The sequence below is a fragment of the Ailuropoda melanoleuca genome, chromosome 4 (assembly GCF_002007445.2).
Source record: "Ailuropoda melanoleuca isolate Jingjing chromosome 4, ASM200744v2, whole genome shotgun sequence".
NCBI classification, from domain to species: domain Eukaryota; kingdom Metazoa; phylum Chordata; class Mammalia; order Carnivora; family Ursidae; genus Ailuropoda; species Ailuropoda melanoleuca.
In genome coordinates this window covers 117,936,617-117,954,404 of record NC_048221.1, presented here as the reverse complement: position 1 = coordinate 117,954,404, position 17,788 = coordinate 117,936,617, and the positions used below count along the sequence as shown (strand labels likewise).

At 35.3% G+C, this 17,788-nt stretch overlaps 1 protein-coding gene across 1 annotated transcript in view; it reads right to left on the bottom strand.

The window, feature by feature from the left end:
- Positions 1-2,206: 2,206 nt before the first annotated feature.
- Positions 2,207-17,788, bottom strand: part of FAM98A (family with sequence similarity 98 member A) — a 16,316-nt gene continuing 734 nt past the window's right edge. The window contains exons 2-8 of the mRNA XM_002931180.4: positions 14,959-15,107; positions 12,492-12,626; positions 8,934-9,118; positions 7,844-7,924; positions 7,180-7,296; positions 4,109-4,276; positions 2,207-4,020 (exon numbers count right to left, since the gene is read on the bottom strand). Coding sequence (XP_002931226.1) covers positions 3,355-4,020; positions 4,109-4,276; positions 7,180-7,296; positions 7,844-7,924; positions 8,934-9,118; positions 12,492-12,626; positions 14,959-15,107 — 1,501 coding nt within the window. The 3' untranslated portion in view covers positions 2,207-3,354. The remainder of the gene's footprint in view (positions 4,021-4,108; positions 4,277-7,179; positions 7,297-7,843; positions 7,925-8,933; positions 9,119-12,491; positions 12,627-14,958; positions 15,108-17,788) is intronic.

Below are 17,788 nucleotides of genomic sequence, written 5' to 3'. Positions count from 1 at the left end.
TTCTTCATTTACATCTAGTGGGAAGTAAATGATGTACTGGGGAAGCTCTCATGCCTACAGTTGTGTTTATGCAACGTCTTTACCAACATACTTTTACAGGTGACTGAAAAGTACCCGAGATAAATGAGTTCAAACACTGACATGCATACCTGCTTCCATGAGCGGTTTGAACTGTGGGAATACATTAATGTAGCCAAATGTGGAAATGGCGTACTGAACAAAAAGAGCATTTCTAATGTTATAATTATGTTAATTAGGATGAGAGAAATAAGAATGGGGGGAAAAGACATTTTATATGTAACATTAGGTAACCCTGTGATGTATTTTTTTTTTTTAATATTTTAATTTGAGAGACTCTGAGAGGAGAGCACACAGGTGGGGAGGAGAGGGAGAAACAGGCTCCCGGCTGAGCAGGGAGCCTGACACGGACTCGATCCTAGGACCCTGGGATCATGACCTGAGCTGAACACAGACGTTTAACCGACTGAGCCACCCAGGTGCCCCCTGTGATGCATTTTTTAAATAAACCCAGTGGCCCTATTAAAATAAAATGAATCAAATACCATCCAAAGTACTTAAGAGATAGTTAAATGATATGCATACATTCAAAACCTATTTTCAAAAGGATATAATACAGGTAAATAATACTTTATATTTAATATTTTACCTACCAGAAAGGTAGGATGGGCAATACCAAAGTGTTAAGAATATAAGTGATTTGGGCAGTGGGAAACAGGTAAGTATACATGGACATGATCTCAAATGCTTTCCCTTATCAAGAATTTAACTCTTCTATGTCCAGCATAGTTGGACACTAGCTCAGTTTGGATCTAGAGCAAGAAATGAAAATGATAGTGGCATATCTTTGATAATTTTCATAGAGAAGTTGACAACATGTTTTAGTTCCTGGTTTAGGAAAGCAAAGCACTAACAAAAGGTACTGTCTTTCTGCATTTTAAAATTTCATATAACAAAAATGCCCTCCTAAAAATTTTGTTCTCCTGTTTCTTCGAGACATTCCCACATTCCAGTAAGTTCTTACTTACTACATGTTAAAGTTAAGGATGTGTGTAAAATCAACAGACACATTCCACACAAAATCTAAGAACTTTATTTATAATAACTAACTGGTGGTTTGAAATCCTATCTGAGAATTTGTGTCAAAAGAGGAGAAACTAAAAGACAATTCTTTTTTGGGTTTATAATGGGGGAGAAAAATTATACTTTGAAGCAGAAAATGCAAATGCAAATTTTAAAGCCATCACGGAGAATTGTATAATTTGCTTATTTATATGCTCAAATTTGAAAAGCAATCTATTAACCATAAAAATAAATCAATTATATTTGTTAAAAGAAGGACACAAATTCATTAGATATATTGTGGATTCTCTGGTTACAAAATGGATTAAAGCAAATGCTTAGGTAAATGTGAATATAGTCTTAAGATACGAAACCTTCACAAGGTTGTCTCTAATAGGAAACTCCTATACATACTAAACATATTTAACAGTATAAAGAAACTAATGCAACTTTCAAGACAGACCTTAAATTTTTTAACGATAAATAAAAGTATTTTAAATTGTCTTCAAGTTTGAACATTTTAGAATGGTAAAGGCTAGCCAAAAAAATCTAATATACAGGTAAAATTAACAAAATGGATCAAGGTAGGCTTTCAAAATGGTTTTTAGGTACCAAAAGAGCGTGCTTATCTCAATTGCAAATAAAATATTGCTATTCTATGGTAAGACATAAGTTGATTCTTTACTCTTTTAAAAAGGCCAAATTAGTAGAAAAAGGAAAACTGTTTTTACAAACATATATTTTCAATTCACCTCCTTTTAAGAAACATGTCCCTCATTCTTAGGAAGAATGGAGAAACAAAATAAAACAAACCAAAAAAAAAAACCCTGAAAGATTAGGGCCCTTAATTTATCCTTGCCTAATACATTGTGTAACAACAGCTACACCCAGTGGCCAGAAATGAGTAGTGAAGTTTTGTAGCTACAATGTTAACAGGAAAAGGTAAATTTGGAAATAGGTATTTTTCAATTTATTTATGGTTTTAGGGTAAGGGTTCTCTTTCATTACAAATTATGTTTTAAAGAAACACGAATTTTGGGGGGAACAGGTGCCTTATCTCATAAGCTTGAAACAAGTAGCCACATTAATTCAGTTTTTAAAAGTAGCTAAAATAAAACTCAAACCATTGAGAGAACATAAAGATACTTTATTGCTCACCTTTCACACAAAGCACACCTCCAGCCATTTTCTTTCACAGCTTGACAATGTTTACATATACAAAAACCCAGCAAGAAGCTTCATGTCGATTTCAGTAAAGGAGAATGTAAAACATCAACTCAGCCAGGCTTTTGTTTTCTGCAGCAATAATAAAGGGCCTCCTGCACTAAGCAAAAATCTGTCCTCTTACTTGGTAGTGCATTTCTTCCATTACAAAAAAAGTCTCCTGCCCAAAGCAAACTAACTTGTATTTGCTGAGCCAGTGGTATTAACTCGTGCATAAAACAAATTTCAGTTTGCTGTTTCTTCTAACAGATTTCAAGTAAAAATAAGGTTTAAGGAGGAACTTGTTTTGAATGGATGCAGGTCAGTTTGAATTGCTATACTATATAAATGCCTACATGTACTATAGGTTCACAACTAAGTTTGCTTTTATAATCTTTACGGATTTGGGCCGTGTTCAAGGTTTTCAGAGTTGAGCAGATGGTACAGTATTCCATCAAAAGGATAAGGCTACTGAATGTGCTATTTGCAGAAGAGCTCATTTAATAGGAACTGACCTAAAAGTCTATCATGAAGCAAATGTGGCATAATCTCTCTGAATAAAAAGCCAATCAAGGCAGAACTGTGATTGGAAAATAGGCATTAGAATACTTTAAGGAAAACACATATAAATGGACTGTTAATATGAGGAAAGCTTCCTAGTTGTAAATCTAAAAAAATCTAGGAGAATCCTCATTTCCAAAACCACTTTTTGAAAACTAACTTATTCAAGTAATTTCTTCCCAAAAAAGTATGCAGATTCTGACTGTGGAATTAGTCTACTGGTCAATTAAAGGCAATTTTAATTACCTTTTAAAAAGTTCTTTATATAAAGGAGAGATGTTGTACATGTTTCTCAAACAAACTGCGTTATGTAAGTCCTATATATAAAAAAAAAAAAAACCAAAAAACCAAGAGAATTGAATGAAGACCTACAAATACTTATGCCAAGCAGGAATCTGCCTGCCACCTGTGGTCTCACATTAATTCAAAATTGATGCTGGACTCCATTCCAGGATTCTGAAACTAAGTTTCTATTACTTGAGCTCTAGCAAAGTGTAAGGTTCTGTAGCCTCAACTAGTATAATGTCTTCCCTGTCCAAATCCAGAATGATTATACTGATAACCTCCATGCTGGAAGTGCTGTTCAAATTGTCCCCCCTGGTGATAATTCTGGCTCCCCCTTCCTCCCCAACCTCCTCCCTGGCCTCCACGTCCACCTCGGCCTCCGCGACCACCTCTCCCTCCACGACCACTGCCTCGATCATTATGGTGCCCACCATCTTGGTACCTATTGTCCTGCTGGTATCCACCACCCTGGTATCCACTTCCTGTATATGTAGATGTTTGGAAGCCACCATAACCACCGCCTTGATAACTACCACTGTGACCACCACCATGATAGCCACCTGGCTGGAAACCCGAATCTCGATAACCACCATCTTGGTAGCCACCTCCTCCTCCACTCCCTCCATCCGTCCAGCCTCCTTGATGCTTATTTCCTCTTCCTCCCCCTCGGCTACCATGGTCATAGCCACCACGTCCACCTCTCCCTCCTCCTTGTTCATGACCTCCTCGTCCTCCATATGAGGAATGTTCATAACCACCTCTCCCTCCTCCTCGGCCTCCTGTTTGCTGCTGAGGGCCATCTTGCCTTTTCTGCCATGGTGGCATCTCTGGAGGTGGAGGTTCAATTTCATTGGGTCTACCTCCTCTGTCAGGCACCCTTCCCATCAACACCTATGGAATAAGAAAGATATTCTAAATTACTGTATTTTATAAATAGAAATAAATGTATTTAAAAAAAAATTAAAGGATCTTTAATCACCTTATTGATGGCACAGGCAGTCTTTTCTCTTATAGAGCCACTGCTTGTCCTTAAAATCTTTGACAAGTCCTGTCTTGCAGCCAAAAGGTGGGCAACAGAAATAGTACTTTTAGGAGATAAAACTGAGCGTTTCGGCTGATAAACCTTTGCTAATTTTTCTGTCTGACTCTGTTGAAACAAAGAGTTCAAAGACAAAAGTCAATTCTCAAAATGACATAGAAACACTGATATTAAATAAGTTAAAGACTTCTAAAATGTCTGATAATAATAGTTACTAGGCTTAAGATGGGAGGAAAAAAGTTATACTCACCATTGCTGCTACCTAGTCAAGAACCACTCTAAGACACAGCTGTCAGACTTGCTGATAAAGCAAGGAATAATGTTGGAAGGCGAGCACACAGGGTGTTAGGACTGTGGGGGTAAAAAAGGTCCCCCTGACACTGGTCTCAGATCAAATATATTCATTTTATCTATTTAAATATAAGGATGTAAACTCATTTCAATAATTTTGCTTTTGAATTTTCCCATCTTTGCTTACAACGAGATAAAAAATGTTAGGTATGGTTTAATTTGTACTAATGAACAGGATACATTTCTTCCAAAGTGATCCCCCCTGTGTAATACTTTCCTCTATTATAAGTAATAAGTAAGGAAGAAAGGTCTACTTTAACCATTTAGTAGAAGTATAAGTTAATGATTAAGACTGTCAGCTCCTGAGAGACAGACAAGCCACTGGGAATCTGGGACACTTTGGTACGTCACTTTAATGTGTGTGTGAAAAACAAGACAGCTAAAGATAAATGAGCAAAGGACATAAAGAGAAATTTCACACATGAGAAAATAAAGTCCAAACAAATATAAGAAATGTTTTCCAGACAGGAATCAATAAGTGCTAATTAACCTAAATTGTGAGAAACAATAATCTCCTATCTCCTAAATTTTGGAAACAACAGCTATAATACACAGTAAAGTAGTACAAAGAAAAAATATTTGGTAAGTCTGTCAGTTATATGCAGGTACTCAAACATCGATGGTAAATGTTTAAATTATGTGAAAAAAAGGATGTAAAAAGGTATGTTTATTATGATTGTACAGACAAAATAAGGAAGATAATACTAAAAATGAAAATAGCTATGGTGGTCAAGACAATGGAATGATCAATGACTATTTGAAAAAATTTTCTTTAATAATTTAAAGGATAAAGAGATTGTCATTCTATAGCTTGTCTGTAGGAAAGTTTCCTGAAGAGGTCTTGTACTTCTTTCTTAGAGTCACTTGTTGTACCAACAGTAAGTGCTCAATGTTTGTTGAATGGAAACAAACACCTTTGAGAAGGTAGCTTAATGTTTCAAATAAAACTGATTAAAATGCAACTTCAAAGTGATATAAGTACATAAATTTCATTATGTGAAACTAGTACATTTTGTGCACACAAAGTTATTTCTGTAAAGTGATTTAAAACCAAGTTTCAAAATGAGATTATCAGTATTTAAATTCCACTAGATGAAAACATAGATTTGTGTAATTTGTACAGTCCTTCCTTATCCTCTCCAATATATTTATGTAGTTCATAAAATCATTGTGTATTATGGTTCAGAAGAATCTTAAATACCTAGATTAAACATGGCATTTTACAGATGTCAGACATGGGGAGAGAAACGGAATCTCAGACACAGTGGGTCAGGATGCCAGTGGTACAAGTCAGTAAAGACAGGGCCAAAATCAGAAGCACAGTATTACTGCCTCAGTAGGTGCACAACGTCGTCAGTGGATAGTTTTCTAGCTAAGAGATGCAGGTTTTTGTTTTTGAATGATTGTTTCTATCAAAGATAACGTAGGAAAGGACTGGCATTTCCTACACAACAGCCATAGGAGAGCATAATTTGCTTCTGGTATTGCTACTGACTAGCCGTGAGATCTCAGACAAAGCCTCCCATTTACTGGGTCTCCGTTTTTTTGTTTTGTTTTGTTTTCAGTTGCAAAATTAGGGGAGTTAAGACTGATTTCTAACACCTCTTTCCAACACTGAAATATTATAACTCAATAAATACCTAACCCAACAATTTAGCAGCCAAACTGGGCTGTGCCAAGGTTTAAAGATTTTAGGTGAAAATAACATTATTTAGGAGATTTATATAAAATTTTTTTTGGAGTCACTTAACTAAAATTGAGAAAAAATATCTGTTTTCAAACATGAGTGCACTATTAAGGGAACATGTAATATACATCTGGACCAACCTCCCCCATAAATTCAAGGATTAGTTCCATTTCAGGGTCCTAAGGAAGTGAAGTCATGTGTGCCAATTACTTTCCACTCACAGATCATATAGTAGATATTTAATAAATGTTGAATGGCCAAGATCTTTACCTGGATTATCTCATTTAATCTGAAGTAAAACTGATGTCTTAGCAGATTCTCCAATTCTCTATAAATACTTAGTAATATCTGGTCTTGCTAAATCCAGTATTTCTAATTTTAATTAGCAAATGAAATTATTAGCTTAAAGTACAATAAATAATTTAAAAATTATTTTAGTGATATTTGGTCTTTCAGTGATTTTCAAATACTCTCTGTTTCTCTTACAAGTAAGTACTCCCAATAGGGTCTAAAACATATCGTTTTGTTAAAAAATATTAAAAAGCTGAAAAAATATGTTTTCATTATTGTTGAAAGGCTGAAAGAATTGTTACTCAATTTTCACTAAAGAAAAATTCCTATGTGTGTCTCCTATGCATTTCTCTTGTAGTCTCCACTGTACCTAAACTGTGCTAGGAATGTTTAAGTCTCATGTCAATGAATACTCTGCTCTTTTAAAATATTTAAAATGGGGTGCTTGGGTGGCTCAGTGGGCTAAGCGGATGCCTTCAGCTCAAGTCATGATATCAGGGTCCTGGGATTGGGCCACAAGTCATCGGGCTCCCTGCTCAGGGGGAGTCTACTTGGCCCTCTCCCTCTGCCCCCAGCCCCCAGCCCCCAGCTTGCGTGCTTTCTCTCAAATAAATAAATAAAATCTTAAAAAAAAAAAAGAAAGAAAGAAAGAAAGAAATGAGATATTTAATTTAATATATACCTTAGCTCTGTCAGACCAGCCAAAAGACTGGACAGTGACATCCAAACGTTTTATTAGCAGCTTTCTCCTAACTTCATATTCATTGGCTATGGCTTGGTTAATTGCTTCTATCTTTTCCTAAAAAGGAAATTTAAAAGACCAGTTAGAATTTAAATGTATTTGACCCCTGTTCCAAAAGGGTAGAGATGTGTCTGTTTCATTCATAACTGATTCCCCAGCACTTAGCACAAAACAAATTACTTAATATACTGCTAAAAGTCATTATAAGTTGATGAAATAATAGACTAAATAATGTCTCAAAACATAATAAAGATTAAGTAGAGAATTCTCATTTAGCCTTCCCATAATTTGCTGTGTGAAGTTTAGCCCAATGACATTTTTGGCTTGAAGGCAACCCATTTGGCAATTAAAAACCCACTGAACTTCAATTTATTTTGACCAGCTATGTGAAATATTTACAAATTATGGGTTAAGTGTTTCTAATCTTACACAAATAAAATGATTCTGAAGAAATCTTCAGATTCACAAAAATGGATTCCAAGAATGTCCACCTAGGAAACTACATATTGGAAAACATAACCTAAACAGCACAACTCTAAGTGTCAACATCATGAGATAGATAAGTGGTTCTTTACCAAGACTACTCAAGATGACTGCTACTCACCCAGTGGGCTGGTCCCATTGGCTTCTTCAATAAAGGCTTTCCCACGTGGTTAGGTGGAACTTTTGCTAACGTCTCCTTTAACTGACACAAACACATGAATGAATAAACCTAAAAGTACAACATATCTTCCTCATCTTCCCAATTCCCATCATATCTTGCCATCAAAAGAAGATTCCTGACAGAGGCAAAGGTGGAGGATGTTTTGAAATGTGCAGGACCCACACGATAAAGACACTCACTTGTCCCACTCCTCACGTGCCTATGGAAGCATGATTCCTTCACTGTACCTAGAACAGTGCCTGAAAACAGTAGGCACTCAATGTGTATTTGCTGAATGGAAGAATGAACACACAGAAAAATATGGACTATGGATACAGTGCTGCTCCCCTGTAGAGTTCAGCCAAATTTGTGCATCATGGTGTCCATTTACCCCACAATGCAAATGTACCAATTCTTGGGAGTCCAGCAGATATGCATACAGAGAATAACTCTGCTATAACAAATATCATTCTCTTATATTCATTAATTTATTAAAATTGCTTATTCCTCATCAATTTTATTTAAAAAACCTCTTAACTGTTAATAATGTGTGGAATAAAAGTAATTCTGACTTATTTTCACATACTAGATTATGTCAACAGTCAACAAACCTAGTTTGCCAATTGAAACATAAGATTCAAAATGACTGGATTAAAAACCAAAAACATTTCCATCCTTTTCTGTCCAGTCAATCTGAAGGGAGGGTGGTAACATTTAATGATCAAGAACTTAAAAATTAATTGTGTCAAAGTTCAATGACAAAATTTTAAAAGGACTTAAGTCTTCTTTTTACATTATACCTAACTTATTTCAGCTTATAACTCAAAAGTGTTAAGTTTCCTTTTTGAAAAAGAAACATGCTAACAAGTTAAAAAAATAGTAAAATACTAATTTCTCTTTAAGGTATCTAGAATTTAAAACCCAAAATTCATTTAGTAACAATTAATAATATGCACATTAGCTTCCCATTAAGAGAAATTAACTTGCTTCATTTCAAACAAATGTAGGACTATGCCTTTAATACACTACAATCTGGTACTAAAGGTCTTACTTTTTTTTCAATCCCGCTGAAGAATTGGAACATAGTTATATTGGCTGGAGGTTTGGACATTCCTAGAGCAATACATATGCCTTTCAACTCTTGAAAGACCTCACTACCGCCTCCTTCTTGAGCTTTTTTTGGAGGAGTATTCACACAGAGCATTCTGGCAGCTTCTAGTTCTGAGATGAGGTATGCTGAAGTAAACAAAATAAGATTTCAAAATGAGATACCGCTACAGTTAATAGTCATAAGTCTGGAGTCACAACTCTATAGACCTAATGATAACGTAACTTTTAAAGCTGCAAGAATGGATAAAAACAAGAAAAGAAAACCATTTTTACCTGCAAATGACATAACATATAAACTGGTTCTGTAATTCGGGTATTTAATCAATATATGTTTAAAGGGTAATTTATAAATAAGTGATTCTTCTTTGAAACCGAATTATCAAGGTAGATCACATCTGAAAATCTGGATTCTTATATCCCACTATTTAGGAACTCCAGAACAGGGGTTGGCATCGGTTAACAAATTTACAAAAGGTGGCCAATCTTCAGCAACAGTTGGAACCAGTTGTTACTATTTTTTTACTTCTCACCACTGACACGCACCAGTGATATAACTCTCTTGCTCTCTTACCTTCCAATACTTAGGTAGTCTGTTCAGAACTGGCATGAAACATTTTCAAGTGGTCAAAACTTAAGTTACAAAAGGGGGAAGACAAGAAACTCCCCAAAGTTCCTTTCTCATGACTTCCAGTAGCCTAACACCACTCTCTCTGTCTAAAGAAAACCCTCTTCCATCTATATTCTTCTCAGTATTCCCTTTTCCCCTACCTTCCTCATTCTCCCCCGCTCCACTCCTGAAAAACAACATCAACAAAACTTTCTAATCTTTTCCTGACAGAGTTCTTTTGTATCAATATCATCCCCTCATGTGTTGATTTCAGCCAGGCATAATGTGGGCTGCAATCTGCTTCAGGTAATTGAAGGTATAAATATTCAATCTTATTCCTTTAACTTTCCCAAGGACATTTAAATTTTTATGAAAGATGATTAATAACCATTGAGATCTCAGGATTTCGGGGTATGTGACAAAGTGAGAACCTTCTTGGAAAAAGACATTTTCTGGGCTCTTAAGTCCTATTAAAAGTTCAAAAGAATGATCAGTTTGAATATCTCATTTCCTATATGCAAGGTGTAATGCTAGAACAATAAATACAGCTAAGTTTCTAGAAAGGTCATTCTAAATGGCTTTGATAAAATCTTAATATGTTCCATATAGCAAACAGTAGGAGTTAAAAGATCAAAAAAGTAAAATTCCACCGTCATGAAAATAACCACTGTTTTTCTAAATAAGGTTTTACTGGAACACTACCACACTCATTTCCATAATCTCTATGGCTGGTACATGCTACAACAGTGGAAGTTAAGCATTTGTGACAAAGACCTTACGGCTCACGAAGTTGAAAATATTTACTGTCTCATCCTTTAAAGAAAATGTTTGCCAACCCTTGTTCTAGAAAATCATATGATTTAATACACTGGTTCTCTAAATTTGGGACATTAACTCAGGCATCCACAAAATTAGTTCACCAATACAATTACCATCAAAAAACATTATCTGTTACTGATGTGTTCAAAGTACTAGGAAGGGCACTGGAAATATACTATAAAACAAACAAAACAGATGATCTCTACTGACAATCTTGTTAGGAATAAAGAATATACGCATTCACCGTGAATAATTCATCTATCAGGAACTCAGATATCTGACTTTTTTTTTTTTTTTTTAACCTAAGGGAATCTGACAACCAGAGAGGCAATGAACAGCCAAAGCTTCTTAACCAGACACAGGAGTGTATTTTAGCCACTCATTCAAAGACTATTCTATTTTATTAACAATTCTAATGAGATTGGTTACGTTCCCCCTAGGAACACAACATATCAAAAGATTCAAATCAGTAAGGCAAAGGGAGCTGGAGAAATAAGTAAAATTATAGCATCAGGAGGTGACAACTGATACTTAGAAAGATGAGAAATATTTATACAGAGCAGATAGAGAATGAACACATAAATACTAGCACGACAGAATGCAAACTGAGGGGAATATTTTAAAGGGGAAACAGCAGAAGCAAAGATAAAGAGTGAATAGTGTATGTGTGCATGAATTCCAAGAGCAGCATAACCTTTAGTTGGTTTTAGTCATTTAGTTGAGAAGCAAATAGTTGTGTATTACTGAAGAGCTTCTGAGGTGATAGCATATTAAAATAAAGTCTATAAATTGTAACCCTGAGTCCAAAATAATATTCAGTGCAGTCTTCTTAAGTAACAGGAAGGAGTCAAAGGCATTATATAAAGATTTATATTCAAAGTGGTTTTTGTAAGTAGGAACACTAAAAAGGCCAAACTCTGAGCTCTGAAAGAATTAGTTATTTATGGTCATTACTAAGCTTTCCATGAAGTTCTTATCTTCCTATGTAAGATAACATATCCTGAGGGCCAAATACTAGGTTTTGGTAAGCAGTGTTAAAAGGAAGAATAAGTGAGTACACGGTGCCTGAGACAGTTCTAGAAATCACACAATCTGAAGGATACTGAATACATGCATAAGAACAACATGCAGCAATATTAGTATTTAAAGTAGTATCTGACCTTATGTGCCTACCTCCCATCCCCCACAATCATTCAACAAAGGGGAAATTATGTAAGTGATTCTGGAATAACTCAGTGCCTGGGTATAATGGCAATGCATACATTTTTTAAAAAACCAAACCTTCAAATTGGAGTTGTCTCATTTTTCAGAAACCAGTACAGTTGTAAAGACAATATTTTAAAAATCCTCCAAACTGTGTTTGTCCTAATAAGAACTATAATATTAAGTTAACCAAAGCTTAATCTAAATGTGTCTCGGACTACTACAAAAATTGTGAGTTAAGACTATTTGTTGTGTTTACTGGAGAGTTCATTTAAGGCAATAAAATTTGTGAGTCTACTTACTGTTTTTCAGGGTGAAGAAAAAAATAGCAGTATATAAAAAACACGGAAGGAAAGAATTTTCATAACAATTTATTTCCTAGAATGATCAGTAAGCACAGGAACAATTCAAATAGTATTCCAGAAAATTTTACACTGTAATTTGATGTATTTACAAACAAAACCAAAACCCTGATTACCCAACCACAAAGAAATATCCACAATATAAAACACTAATTTTATTAAAAAACCTTCATTATTCCCATACTACCTTCCTAGTCTATTTTTAATGTGCTTTCAATCTAGAATGATAAGGTTTAATGATCACACACTTGAACACTCAGCACTAACTTTGGTCATAGTAGGTGAAGCACAATAGTACCACCAAAGTTACATGATAAAATAGTAATTACAAAACAATGCTGCTACCAGTGCACAGGGCACCATTAGCTTCTAAGTTGGAAATGTAATAATTTTCTTTAAGTAGCATTCTGAATTAAATCTGTAATGAAATAGTACAATAGCCAGTTTATTAGTCAAGGAAAACATGAATAAAAAAATAATAGCTACATTCTAGTAGCCATGAACTTACTAAGCAAAAGGAGGCAGTTCTTCTGAACGAGAAGGCGCTTGGTCACATCCCCAGATGTCAGTGATAGATATGGACAGTTCATCTCCCCTAGTAGCCCACTCACCTCAAGCTGGAATTCTTCAGCTTCACTCGGGCCTTTTAAGAATTAAAATAACCTTATTTAACAAAAATGACTGTTTTTCTCAATAGCATAAAAGTTATATATAAATGGAAAGTTTTAATAGGATTTTCCTAGCACAGGTTACTTTGACTTCTCATTCATCCTTTCTCACATCACTGCCAATTTTCTTTCTTAAGAAGTTTTCATTATGTTAGTCCCTTATTTGAGAATCTTTAATGGTTTCCTAATTTCTGCCCCTCTAATGTAATTATTTGTCTGCCTTTAAAGACTTCTTCATCGCCTCTATGCTTCACCTGCCCTTGCATATTGCTATAGTAGTACCTATGACACGTACGTAGTAGTTACACTTTACCTCCACAAATATTCTATTTGTGCCAGGCCAGTCTCCTCACTGCCCCAAGAACAGTGTCATTTCCACTTCTGTGCCTTCACCCAAGTTATTCCCTGTGACTGATATACCCTCTACTTTCCCTTCATTTATCAAATCCCGCTGGCTCCTTGATAAGACCTTTCCCAAGTCCTATTGCACTCACTGATTTCCTCCCCCTGTGAACCACAAAGTGAAGCATTTAATTACTGTACTAATCTCCAGTTTCATTTGTGCCTAAGATTCCCAGTGAGATTAAATCTGAAGTTACCAAACATGACTTGTAGTTCTGTATTCCCAAACATGTTAAGTACAGAGTTCATCTTGTGAACAAGGAGAAACAATGATCCTTCCTTACTATTCTGATGGTTCTCTATTACACAATGGCAAAAATTAACAAATTTTGGGAGTCACTTGACCTGGGTCCATTTTCTTTCTTTCCTTTTTTTTTTTTTTTTAAGATTTTATTTATTTGCGAGGCAGGGGCAAGTGCTAGAGAGAGAGTGAGCACGAGCAGGAGGGAAGGGAAGAGGAAGAAGCAGAGGGAGGAGACTCCCCGCTGAGGAGGAGCCTGATGCGGGACTCAATCCCAGGACCCTGGGATCAAGACTGAGCTGAAGGCACTTAACCAACTGAGCCACCTGTCACCCTGAGTGCATTTTCTCACCTGTAATATGGGAAGGCTGTATTATCAATGTTTTGCAAACTGTTCTGTGAACTCAAATTCTACAGAACTCCTTTAGAAACAGCTGGGGAGGAGAAGGAGAGAGTTGTGCAAAAGTACTCTCTCTTAACTTCAACCAAACAGGTACACTGTTACCTGTTTTGTATGTTGGCTTCTATGTTTTCATTTGAACAAAGGGGTTCCAGGTTATAGTTATCATCTACTATAGGTGTTTTCATAAGTTCTTACAATCTCTGAAATGTTAGGTCAAGAGGCAGTGTTAAAGAGTACTGGTTCCCAAACTTGACTGTTGGGGTTGAATTCTGGCTAGATCACGTACTGGTTGTGTGACCTCAGGCAGTGCATTTAACCTAGCTGTGCTTCCTTGTTTAATATATAAAAGAGTAATAAAACCTGCCTCAGTTTTTAAATGACTTAACACATGGAAACTGCTTACAACCTACTGTTCAATAAATGTAAGCTGCTGCTATCATTACTGTTACATGACAGTGTCCTTAGTAATTGGAACTGGCTGCAACTAACATGTGCACATTAGATGTACTGAACATGCAAGAAAGTGAGCTCTTCAAAACAGGATTCTGGGGCGGGAGGGAAGGGATTATGTGTATAGTTCTCCATGAGGGGAGGTTAACAAGAGAGCATTTTTCTTTGTCTCCTATTGTAGGTTTACCTATAGTAGGAGGGAACCAGATGGTGGAGTGTTGGGTTCCAAGCTTTTGTCTCTTTTGCAGAGTCAACAAACTAGTGCTAATATAATAACAAAATTGGCAAATACAAAACAGTTCTCAATGCCGTAAATCTGATGGTGCTGCATCTGGTTGTGATGGATCTGGTGATACATTCCTAACTTAAGAAAGTGTTCTCTTTCTCCCCATGTATAACAGAATTATAAAGCATTTACTTTACGTGCTATGTGTACTTCTGGAATGTAAAAAAAAAAAATCCCAATTTCCAGTTCCAGCCACCGATTTAAGGACTAACAAGTCATGTTTCACAAAGAATGGAAAGTTCATATATGTTATACTTGTCTCCCATTTCTGTATCTCAGTAATAAGGTCTTTTCAACTATCACAACGTTTTAGTAGTTGCACAACTATCATCTATTTTCTCAACTTCCAAAATCACTTTAACTCTAAAAATAATGGAGAAAAAAAAGTATTTGGGTTTCTTTATAGATCTTTTTTTTTTTATTTACAAAGAACTTAAAACTTCAGGTTTAGTACTAATAATGTTCGACTGACAATACCCCACTTTTATTTTTATATTTTGTACCTAAAACTGAATGTTTACTTACTGTTAGTTGCTTGCACATTTTCCTCTAATTTACAGAACACTCTTAATTCAGACACCAGCCAGGCACAAAGTTTAGTAAACTCAGGGGAACTGGCTCCAGCAGAGACTGCCTGAGACAAAGCGCCATCTTCCAACAATGGACCCTTGTAACTGGTGAGTAAAAAATTATACTTCAGAAGAACATAAAATCACACCTAATATTTTACATAAACACTATATCTATGTATAATTTGTACGATTAAACAATAGTTTCATAAGTTATGATGACCACTTTGCAAACTTACAAATGTAAATAAAATTTATAGAAAACCAAATCTAAAATTTTAATTTTAATCTAATAAAATCTATTAGAAAAATAAGTTACAGGATAACTGCATTTCAACCCTTCAAAATATATATAAATATTTAAGAGAATCACATATACTACTAAATTATGTCAACTTCTACATTATACTGAAAGCTCTTGCTGTGCAAAGAATTTCTTACTTTAACTGAATTGAATATTAAAACCACATTAACAAGTGATAGCTGATTATACTAGAGTTTACGATTTCAGAAATAAAATTTTAGTTACTTTTTCTAGAAATTTTTCCAGAAATCAATTAGGTTAGTTTTTTTTTTACTTTTTTTAAAAGCAAAAACTTTGCAGTTAATCATTTATTAACTTTTTCCATATTTAATGACAGCTAAGGCTATTAAGACATACTAGTACCAGAGAAATGTCTGGATTAATTTGAAAGATTAATAATTGCTGGCAAGCTGATGTCTAGGTGAACTGGTTCATCTGAATCCTAATCCTCTGAAAGGGTTTCAAGCATAATTTTAAAGTATTATTAAATGTCCAAACATTCATAAAAGACAACAGTAATAATGAACCCCAACCTAGAATATAGCTATAACTAAAGATCCTGTCATTTTCAGGGTATTTTTAAAATATATATTCTCCAGAAGATTATCTTATCTTTTAAGTGAAATACTGATAAAAAGTTTTAAAGATGAAACATTAAATACTTAAGATAATTTGACGTTTGGAAGTATAAAGACGTTAGAGAAATGACAATACTTGATTCTTTTAAAATGCTCCTATGTGTTTATACACTGAATGGAATGGAAAAAAATCTTACACAAAAAGTGAGATTATATATAGTCTGGCATCTAGATTCAAAACCAGGTGTATTAGACACTGCCAAAAAGAGACTAAGCCTAGAAATCTCTCCTTGGGTTACACATTTATAATTTGTTAGTTCATTCTACTAGTTGTTGAATTCCTACTGTGTGCCACATTAAAGATAAAAGATAGTCATTTAAATTCTAGTATTTCTCAGTGAATCCTTTAAAAGTACATGTCAATTAATTAAGCCTGAATTTTAATGATTGAACGCCACCAAAATGAGTGGTTAGGCTTAAAATTTACAGCAAAGTTTTCAGAAAATCTGATGGTTTACATTACAACCCATCTCGAATATTTACTTGATTTACAATTATTATAGTAAAAATTACTTTTTTAGTACTCCAGAAAAGAAAAAAATATAGTTAAAAGGGTAGAAGAACAATAATGGGAAGAAACAGCATCCACCACCAATTGTTAGGCAACATCTACCCAAGCAGCATGACTACAATTAAATAAGGCTCCCTTCTCCTCTCATTCTACTACTCCTTCAATGCTAACCCTAAGCGTCATTTCTTCTAGGAAGCTTTAGGACTTCATTTCCTTTCCAAGTAAAGGGACCTTCCTCAGTTCTCCTCACAGCATATTCTCAGTGTGAACTTCTCTTTCACCTCACTTTGTGCCCATAAATGACCAGCCCAACACTGCCACAGAACAAGTGTTCCTCAAGAAAATGTTCCTGAATGAATGGATTCCTATGTGAGCAAGCAATTTAGTCTGAGATGTCCACCAAAGAGACCATTTTGCTAAATGTGACTTTTACCTATGCTCTAATAAAAAAATAAGTCCCCTAAAGTCTGGAATATTCATGAAAATTCAGAGCAAGTTCCAAAGAAAAGAACAATGGTTAATTCACTTTAACAAAAGATATGATAAGCACTACCACTTCTTTTCCCAAAAATTTCCACCAGGACAGCAAAATACTTAAATGGGCAGACTCTGAGAACCTCACGGTGTCCTTTCCTCAAGAAAGGTTCCCCCAAAGGTTTCCATGTCATGGAAAAACCTTTGAGGAAGGTTTTGACAAAGGACTTGTTACTTTATAAATACAGCTAGCTAAATCTATCTATCTATCTATTGGACAACATTTATCTATCTATCTATCTATTGGACACCATTTATCTATCTATCGGACACCATTTATCTATCTATCTATCTATCTATCTATCTATCTATTGGACACCATTTATCTATCTATCTATCTATCTATTGGACACCATTTACCTGCAGACAAATATTTAATCACGAAATTTGTTTCTGGAATCACACTTAGCCCAAGAGGTTCTAAATTCTCAAATTTTAAAAGTACACTAATCTCAGTGACCCAGTGAGGCAAGAAGCCCTATTTCCAGCTTCTAGGTACTAAATTATGGTTCGGTAGTTGTCAGAAGAGAGGAAAGGCACAACAAACAAGTAGGGACCTGGTGACTGAAGATGCCTCTAAGCGTAAGGGCTAATGGTGGCTCAACGAAGTAGAGTGTCACTGTCAAGAGAAGAGCTAGTGAGTGGTTCCCATGAAGGTGGTGACAGGTGAGGTGCATAAGTGAGCTGGCTAGTGGAACCGATGCAGGCATGTGGCTTAGGGAAGCCTAAGTGCATGCAGAGATGACTGGGCAAAGGAGATTTTTTGAGAAAAATGGGGTGGGGTAGGAATAGGGGCTCA